Source organism: Mixophyes fleayi, chromosome 4 (genome assembly GCF_038048845.1).
Source record: "Mixophyes fleayi isolate aMixFle1 chromosome 4, aMixFle1.hap1, whole genome shotgun sequence".
Taxonomy (NCBI): domain Eukaryota; kingdom Metazoa; phylum Chordata; class Amphibia; order Anura; family Limnodynastidae; genus Mixophyes; species Mixophyes fleayi.
In genome coordinates, this window is record NC_134405.1 from 110,110,473 (window position 1) to 110,120,718 (window position 10,246).

Here is a 10,246-nt window from a genome sequence, read left to right on the forward strand (position 1 = left end):
TATACATGGCTGCCAATTGGGGTTTTTCTGAGCTATTTATGACAGACAGAGGAAGTATCTCTGTGTAGTGTGGCTATCAATTGGGTTAATATAATTTATGGGTGGCAACGGGGATCTTTGTGCAATATGAGTTGAGATGTCACTATGAAATGTATGGATGACAACTGTGGGAAAGTTACCTCTGTGAAATAATATGGCTGACAATGGGATATGTCCTCAGCACACTTTTAATAGCCTACGAATATAGCTATAGTCCAAGCCTAGGTATACATAATTTTTTAGTCTCTGTATATAGCTATATGCCTGGTCTAGAAATATGAGGAATTATCCTATAATTAATGTGTGCAGATGGAAAGACTTACGGTACAAGGAAGATGAACGTTTATTGTATAGAAGCATGGCAGACATTTAACAGGGTATACTGCTCACCAGATGATTGAACTCTGCCTAGTATACTGATAACCAGATGGCGGGGCTCTGTATGGCATCCTGGTCACTAGATAATGGCGCTGTACCCAGTATAGTGCACAACAGATGGTGGTGTTACATTATATACTGTTCTGATGGCACAATGTTGTATTTAATTATAACTCTTCAAAACAATAATTTGTCGTTACATTTATTGGGTGTGTAAAACCACACATACTTCCAGAAAGCCACAACCATTGAAGCATCACATGACAGGCCCTGCCATCATTTTCACCTCCAGGCCCACAAAGCCCTTAACCTATCATTACTTGTGAGGAAGGAAACAGTGTTCTATTTGGTCATTGTCTGGAACAAATCTATTGAACTACACTATGCCGGGAGAAATAGTACAAACCTCTCAATGTAAATAGATGACTATCTATAATATAAAAGCCTTGCGGCGTGTGTTAGTCTGTGTGTGGAAATAACTACCGGGTGACAGAGTGCTCAAGCTGCAGCGCCACCTGCTGGGCGGAGTTATATACTACACCGACCTACTAAATTCTTAACATTATCTAATATATAAAAGTAAAAGCCTAGCGGCTTGTGTTAGTGTGTGTGTGTGTGTGTGTGTGTGTGTGTGTGTGTGTGTGTGTGTGTGGAAAAAACTATTTCCTCAGAAAGGGCTCATCCAATTGACCTGAAATTTGGTATACTGACATTATTTGACAAAAAAATTAGAATAGTGAAGTCAGTTAACTTCCATCAACCCCCTTTCCCCCCGTGGGAGGGGTAGTAAATGCTAAATTTATGAGTTGAGGGGTCAAACTCATCGTGAGGTAATTTTACCTCATGAACACACATTAAAAAGGGCGCTTGCATCGGGAAGTAACGCTCTTCCCCTGAGGAGGCCTGGGCTAGGCTCAAATGCATGACAAGAACCTTTTTAAGACCTTTAGTAGCTTGATTTGACTAGAATGCATGAGTATCATGCACGGGTTAACTTGTTCTTTCTATAAGTATGGTATCAACATCAAGCAGTGATTTTGGTGGCTTGTTTGCTCCTCATGAGTGTTTCTTCACACACCATTTCTTATTATCATGCATAATCTGTCATTTCTCATGTTCACCAATCACTCTTCCCATGTCTCAACGCTCAATACTCATCACTAGTTGTTCATTAATCATTACTTGTCAGACATCAATTCTCCTATTCGCTCTTCACACACCACACAATTTTTTGATTGTGACAAATGATGATGTCCAGTATAATTCTGATTCTTGACTCTGGTAAATGATGATGTCCTAAAATGTAAATTTGTACGTTAGTTATTATGGACATTTAGATGACAGCTAAAAGTAATATAAGTTACCTTACAGAAAAGGGTACAAATGACTCTCACAAACATAAACATAAAAGTTTCAGGAACTGAAGATCTATGAAATACAGTGGCGATCATGGGAGCAGTTGTTTGACACTGCAGTCAGACAGAAGCTTAGCATACATAGGGCATTAGGAGACCATATTTTCTGGCATCAAATTAAATATTTTAAGATAAAGGCTTGACAAAAGTATGTGTTCCTTGCCAAGAGCTGAATTATATAATTATATAGTCAACAACAGTCTCTCAAGATAAGTCCTGTCATTTCTCCACATAGCTGACAAAACAGATGAAGAATCTGATAGCACGAAAGAAGCTGCAACCACTATGGAAAAGGAATACGAAAAAGTCAAGGATTCTACAAAACTACCGGAGTCAAAAGATGCTACAACCAGTGAGAAACCCAAAGGTAATTATAGTGTGTGTGTGTGTGTGTGTGTGTATACACATACACACAGTGGTATGCCTCTCTTCCTACTGGCTTCATTGTAAATCAATCAAATTCCAATCACTTACACCTTCCAGTCCGCCACGTCTAAAGTTCTACTTTGACCAATGCATGCATATATATATATATATATATATATATCTATATCTATATATATATATCTATATCTATATATATATATATATATATATATATATATATATATATATATATATATATATATATCTATATCTACATGCACACTATTGACAGAACAAAGATACAAAACAAAACTATAACATATATACTATTTTGTTTTGTTCTGTGAATCATATCAATTCTTAATGTGTTAATAATGTATTTTCACCATTGGGGGTGCGTTTTAACTATTTTTTTTTAAACCAAAGTAAATTTTATATTGTTTATTTTAAAGTCTGTTATGTAAGGTAGAATGTGCCACATTAGGGAAAAATACACCTTTTCACAATTCTATTATTATTATTATTAATATTTATTTATAAGGCGCTACAAGGCATCCGCAGCGCCGTACAGAGACAAACAAAATCACAATACAATGGGAGACAGCACAGTACAGTAAACACAGCAACTCAGTACGCTCAATGCACAGCTAGAGAGGGCGGGGAAGGGGGAGGGAGGATCCGAAAATGACGGGGCCCAAGAAGGGGGGCGTGGAAGACAGGGAGACCCCCAGGGGGGAGGAGGGAGCGAAAGTGGATGTGGGGTGGAGGACCTTTGAGGAGGAGGGCTAAGTAGCTGGAGAGCAGAGTTAGAAGTGGTGGAAACAGGAGGAGAGATGGCCCTGCTCAGAGGAGCGTACAATCTAAGGGGAGGGGTGGACAGACAGAGAGACGCAGGGGAGAGAGGGAGAGTAGGGGGACAGAGGCAGAAGATAAGGTAGGAAGTTAAGTGGGAGACAGAAAGGCTTTAAGAAAAAGGTGGGTTTTTAGGGCCCGTTTGAAGCTGGACAGATTAGGGGAAGTTCTGATGGAGGGAGGGAGCTTGTTCCAGTGGAGGGGGGCAGCGCGGGCGAAGTCTTGGATACGCACGTGGGAGGAGGTTATAAGGGGGGAAGAGAGGCGACGGTCAGAGGCAGAACGGAGAGGGCGGGATGGAGCATGAATAGAGAGGAGGGTGGAGATGTAGGGCGCAGTGGAGTTGGCGAGGGCCTTGTAGGTGAGTGTGAGGAGCTTAAAGAGGATTCTGAAGGGGAATGGGAGCCAGTGAAGGGCTAGGTAGAGGGGGGAGACAAAAGAGGAGCGGCGAGAGAGGAAAATAAGCCTAGCTGCAGCGTTAAGGACGGATCGAAGGGGATCGAGATGAGAGTGGGGGAGGCCAGTGAGGAGGAGGTTGCAGTAGTCCAGGCGGGAGATGATCAGAGAGTGGATAAGGCATTTGGTGGCATCTTGGGAGAGGAAGGGCCGGATGCGAGCGATGTTGCGCAGCTGGAAGCGGCAGGATTTAGCAAGAGAGAGGATGTGGGGGCCAAAGGAGAGAGAGGAGTCGAGGATGACACCAAGGCAGCGAAGTTGGGGGACAGGGGAGATAGAGGTGTTGTCGACAGTGATGGAGAGGTCAGAAGGGGATGGGGTATGAGAGGGAGGAAAAACTATGAGCTCAGTTTTGGCAAGGTTAAGTTTGAGGAATCGAGAGGACATCCAGGAGGAGATGGCAGAGAGGCAGGCGGACACCCTAGAGAGGAGGGAGGGAGAGAGATCAGGAGAGGAGAGGTATAGTTGAGTGTCGTCAGCGTAAAGGTGGTAGCTGAAGCCGAAGGAGCTGATGAGTTCACCCAGGGAGGAGGTGTATAGAGAGAAGAGTAAGGGTCCCAGAACAGAGCCCTGAGGGACCCCGACTGGAAGGGTGGATGGGAGGGAGAGAGACCCAGAGGTGGTGACAGAGAAGGAACGGTGAGTAAGGTAAGAGGTGAACCAGGACAGGACTGGGCCGGAGAGGCCGAAAGACTGGAGGGTGTGAAGGAGGAGGGGGTGGTCAACGGTGTCAAAGGCTGCAGAGAGGTCAAGGAGGATGAGAAGGGAGAAGTGGCCTCTGGCTTTTGCAGAGAGGAGGTCATTGGTGACTTTAGCCAGGGCAGTTTCAGTGGAGTGGAGGGGGCGGAAACCAGACTGGAGAGGATCAAGGAGGGAGTATTCAGAAAGGTAGGAGGTGAGACGGCTGCAGACGAGCCTCTCAAGAATTTTGGAGGCAAATGGGAGAAGAGATATGGGGCGATAGTTCGAGAGAGAAGTGGAGTCGAGATTAGGTTTCTTAAGAATGGGGGATACGAGAGCATGTTTGAAGGAGGAGGGGAAGATGCCAGTGGAGAGGGAGAGATTAAAGAGGTGAGCGAGGTGGGAGCAGGTGGTGGGGGAAAGGGAGCGAAGAAGGTGGGAGGGGATGGGATCCAGGGGGCAGGTAGTGGGGGGGGATGATAAAATGAGAGAGTGGACTTCCTCGCCGGTGGTGGGACGGAAGGAGTGGAGGGGAAGGTGGTTGGGGGGGGAGGACAGAAGAGTGGGAGGGGTGGAAGAGAGAGTGGAGGAGGAGATTTCAATTCTACTTTTGTTTACGGTTGACAGTTCGTGCACGTCCAGTAAAAACCTTAACTTTTATCAGCATCATCATGTGTACTTTACTTTACATTTATAGGAGTAATAGGACTGTTAATACAGGCTGTATATTTTAACTTTAAAAATAATATATGGAATTTTTTTTTAATTATCCTTATGTTTAAATTGGAGGTTTGTTGGAGGGGTATTTTCTTTGGTCAACGCTAATGGATTCAATGCAAACTGGATCTAATAGAGATTCTAGTTTACATGGATCTGGAAAAATACGTGTACAGAAAATACATGATACAGTTCTCTCCTGCACTGCATTGGGAGTATCCTCTGCTCAGAGAACTCCTCTGATGTCACAAGATCAAGTCTACCCTTGGACCCAATGATTACCTGATGATTGGAGACATTCTTTCCTGTTTTCCATCATGAAGAGTGCTTAGCTGTACATGACTGGCATGTAATTCAAAATGTCTAGTGCTGGGAACAAAGAAGTGAATATGGCACATGAGTAGAATGCCATGCCATCTGTCCAGTCAGATGGTTCACTTACTTCCTCAATTCCTTTCATAGCCATCTTGAAATACCGGTCCCATCCAGTCCTCCAATATGCAATGTGAATACTCTCCATGCCACAACAGAGCCTGGAGTGCCAACAATTATCAGATAAGAAGGGGTTTCAGGATGGTACCTTTATCATTGCTACATGGGGGACATGACTATAACTTAGGGGAAGGGAGTGGGCTCAATAGGCAACTGCTTTATTTTATAATAATGAATCAGAAATGCGGACAATTCATAATAAAATTAAATTGGAATCTGATTGTGCCAAAGAATAGCTTGGCTGTATAGCTTAGAGGAGGTGTGCATACATTTTTAGATTTTTCTCCTGCCCTAGAATGCTTACAAAAAAAAGTTACGGCCCACCAGACAATGGTTATTTTTTTAGTTTTCTCCCATCTTTCAGGGGCTGCTGTGTAAAGAACACAATTTAGTGTTTAGTGTTTTAAACTTTCAATTATAATTTCACACCGGGGCAAATGACCAGGCATACTTACTTTTGATGTATTTAAAAGGAAGATGAACTGTATAGGACATGTCGGGCAGACCAATAACAAAGTTAATTAGGAACTGAGGCCTTGTGTGCATTTAGTAGATTTGACACTGGGTTATTAATTCTTTAAACTGTTTTTTTTTTTTCCTCTGTCAAGTAAGAGTTATTAGCTTATGTTTAGATGTTGCTGGGAAGGCAAAAAACATTACCAATATCTGCCTGCAATATCCGCAAATATGATAACATCATACTTATTGTAAACACCATATAAATCACAGCGAACAATTCCTAAAACAATGTTATTTTCTAGAGACGAGGAAGAACACTTTTCTATTAAATGCATGCTGAAAATAGAATAGCCGCTTCAAACTGCTTTTTATCCAAGACATCAATTATTAATGATCTCTTTTTTTTTACCCCCAGGGAAAGCAGAGGCATATCTAGAAGCAATCAGAAAGAATATTGAGTGGCTGAAAACCCATAACAAACAGGGAAATAAAGAAGGTAACACAAACATTACAATATTAACCATCATTAAATGATCACCTAAATTTATATTCTAGACAGTGGCTGTCCCGCTGACCTACGGCAGTTTTATTAGAGGAAGAAACATTAAAAAGATTTGGAATAGCAGACACAATTGCACGTTCTATTGCTTAAAATGGGGTGCATTGTTTTTGGTATTTATCACTGTATGACTTGTGTTTTTTATAGCCTATTATCGTCTCTTTGCTTACCAACATAAACAGGTTTAACCTAGGACTAAAGTGTTTTCACAGTTATCTAAATTCTAAAGATGGATATTATATTTCATATAAACCGAAAATTGCTATAAAACACTAATTTTACATCAGTTTCTTTGAAGCAATGGCTTGTTGGCTGTTAAATGATCAAAACCCTGTTATTGACACCTATGTTTTAATGGATTATTACTTTTATAATATGAAATTATATACACAGTTAAATTATGGTTCATCTAATGGAACAAGGAGGTACAGAAATTGTGGGCTCACAATACTACAAACCACTGGTGTTGTCCATGTTTATATACATTTAAGTAGTTTCAGTAAGGGACACCTTTACCAATCAGGGGCAGGCTGGGCTGGGGGGCAACTGCCCCCAGGCAGGTCCCATATTGGGCTACCTTGAGCTGGGTCATCTGCATTTTTTCCCATTGAAAACAGGCTGCTGAGTCGAGTCTTGACCCCAGGCCAGTCCTCCCGTTACCAATGATCAGCAATGTAACGATGGTTGGTCACATTGTTCACGGACACATATAATTCATGTAGTAATAGTTGAATAACATATATGTTTATGTTATATACAAACCTGACCCAAACAAGTCATATATTTGGAATAACTTGATTATTTTATTATTATTATTATTATTAATATTTATTTATAAGGCGCCACAAGGCATCCGCAGCGCCGTACAGAGACAAACAAAATCACAATACAATGGGAGACAGCACAGTACAGTAAACACAGCAACTCAGTACGCTCAGTGCACAGCTAGAGAGGGCGGGGAAGGGGGAGGGAGGATCCGCAAACGACGGGGCCCAAGAAGGAGGGCGCGGAAGACAGGGAGACCCCCAGGGGGGAGGAGGGAGCGAGAGTGGACGTGGGGTGGAGGACCCTCGAGGAGGAGGGCTAAGTAGCTGGAGAGCAGAGTTAGAAGTGGTGGAAACAGGAGGAGAGATGGCCCTGCTCAGAGGAGCGTACAATCTAAGGGGATATCATATCCTTATTATCATATCCTTCATGTCCCATATACTGTATTGGCAATTATAGATTCATCAGTAAAGGTAATTTGTAAACATCAACACTTATTTTTCCAGATTATGATCTTTCAAAACTGAGAGACTTCATTGACCAGCAGGCAGATGCCTACGTAGAAAAAGGAATCCTGGACAAGGAAGAAGCCAATGTAATAAAGCGTATCTACAGCAGCCTGTGAGGAAGAATTGGAGGAATGCTCTTTACTACCATGGGAAATAAGCTTTAGATTTAGAAACTAAATCCCATGATCTGAAAACCACTCTTTTCCAATGTATTTCAGACAGGTTTATTTACTAAAGACGTAACTTTCTTCACAAAGGCAGCATAGGCCTTGATTTTTTGGACTCTTTTCAGTTGCATTCGTTTCCCCCCTTCCCCTAAACTGATTGTAGGGATAGAGGGGAACACGGTTTACACTGGCTGGAAGGAAGTTATACATTTAAAGTGCACCTGTCATCTCCACATAACGGAGGCAGCTATTTTGTGAGCTAAACAAGTGTTCATGAAAATGCAGTCCATCGTTTAACTAGGAACTAGTGGTCCATGAATATTTGCCATGAATTGGCTCATCATAATCATCATTTATTTGTAAGGCACTACAAAATTCCACCTTGCTAGACAGTCATTATAACAGATCATGCATAAAAACTGCAAGTACATATGAGGTTGACGGAGAAGGTGCAGAGGTGAGAAAGAGGATAGAAAGGGCTTGTGAGAGAGCTTACAGATTGGAGGGAGAGGGCAACACTAAGGCGATATGAGCTAGGAAGACTCGGAGTGGAGATTGGGACAGTAGCTGGTAGTAACACTCAGTGGTGACTAGTATGATGTGGAGGAAGGAGAGCCTATAGTGACAAAACGCTTAAAACATTTAAGGTTGCCAGCAGAGTGGTTATGAGGGGTAAGGACTTCCATAAGTGGAGTGCAGCATAGGAGAAGTTTTGAAGGCAGGAGAGGTGGTAATCAGAGAGGAGACAAAACGTAGATCTGAGGCAGACCCAAGAAATCATGAGGAAAAGTATCTTGTGACAAGGTCAGAGATGTATGAGGAAGAGGTATAGGTGAATGGCTTGAATTGGATTTTAGCATTATGAAGAGTCAGTAGAGGAATATACAGTAGTAGTGTAGCAGATGTGAAGCAGTGAGAGAAAAAGGCCAGTCTTGCAAGAGAAGGTCAGATAGGGGGGAGTTGCAGTAGTCAAAGCAGGCAAGGTTCATTGTGAACTGACCGGTTGCTTTCTTGTAAGCATTGGTTCAGCCTACACAATGGCTGCCTTTATTATGTGCAGGTAAGTAGAGCACTTTAGTAAATAAACCTGTTAAATTCTACTCTATCAGTCTAATTTGTAGGTGCAACAGACCCTTTGATAGGGCAGTACTTCTCTGTTATCACCATCCCATGTGTTTGTGTTTACAACGTCAGTACACAGATTCCTCAGAAAAAGAAATGTAAAGAGCTGAAGAATCCTGTATTTTCGGAAGCATATTGTATAGAAGGCCAGCACACCACTGCACTTGTCTTGATCTAACCTTACATTTCTGATCTGAATTAAAGAATCTTTGCTTACACAGAAACATATCAGAAAGGATGATAAGTAAACAGGAACCCTTTGTTATCACTAACACAAGAAAATGTAAAAGAAAAGACCAAAAAGCATTCAACATTTAAATTCTAAAATATCTTGGTATCTCGTAGCAGAAATTGTAACGCTAAGCACCCAATATAAGAGTCTATCTGGAGATGAATGGATAATCAGGAGGCTCCCTTAAAAAGCCTATCTACAGGGCCTTTATGTTAATTTGAGCCTTTTGTGACACCACCACATTCTAGAAGGTACATCACCCATAGATTAGTAGTAGACTACAAGAATATTTGTATACTGCAGTAGGTTTGTCACAATATATACAGTGTTATACATGTTAATGTGCACTTGTTGAACACAAGCGTGCAGATACAGCAATTTTGTGGGGTGAACCAAGATGTAGTCTGTCAAATAACTAAATACATGGTGCTCATGCCTCAGAGGTGTGACTAGTTCCTAGTACATTAATAGACTGCATTCTCAATTTCTGGTTTGCTAAAAATTGCTGCCTTCATTGTAAGTAGGTAACGGGTACATTTTAAGGTTTAAAAATGTTTTTTCTTGGTGGAATAAACAGTCCTATACTACACAACATTTTATACTCTACACTCCAAATGCAGCTTTACGCATCTCCATGCTATTATCAGTTGTTTGTGCTTTGAGTTTCATCCTTAACATGTCTGTGCCATGCAGCAGGTCACTGATTTAGATCTATGCATAAGTAGAATTCATTCTTTGTCTAAATCTTGATAAAGCCTAGAAGAATAGAATGGTAGTTCGCCATATGATGAAAGCCAATCCTTTTTCCATCATACTGTACATTGTATTGAAAACTGCACTTTTCAGAAAGGATTCTTCTGTAAAAGCATCGATTTATTAAAATTTTAATTATAGTTATGTTGTTTGCTGTTATCCTTTGCTTTCTTGTAATTTGTATAAAAAAAAAAAAAAAAAGTAAAATAAACAGTGTGGAATTGTTTATGTGCAATAAATACATGAAGCTATACAACATACTTCAACACCAGAAACCATTACAT

General features: G+C 41.3%; 1 protein-coding gene across 1 annotated transcript in view; it reads left to right on the forward strand.

Moving 5' to 3' along the window:
• The window catches only part of SCG3 (secretogranin III), a 40,783-nt gene extending 30,965 nt beyond the window's left edge, over window positions 1–9,818 (forward strand). The window contains exons 10-12 of the mRNA XM_075207998.1: window positions 2,068–2,199; window positions 6,271–6,351; window positions 7,686–9,818. Coding sequence (XP_075064099.1) covers window positions 2,068–2,199; window positions 6,271–6,351; window positions 7,686–7,804 — 332 coding nt within the window. The 3' untranslated portion in view covers window positions 7,805–9,818. The remainder of the gene's footprint in view (window positions 1–2,067; window positions 2,200–6,270; window positions 6,352–7,685) is intronic.
• Window positions 9,819–10,246: the final 428 nt, after the last annotated feature.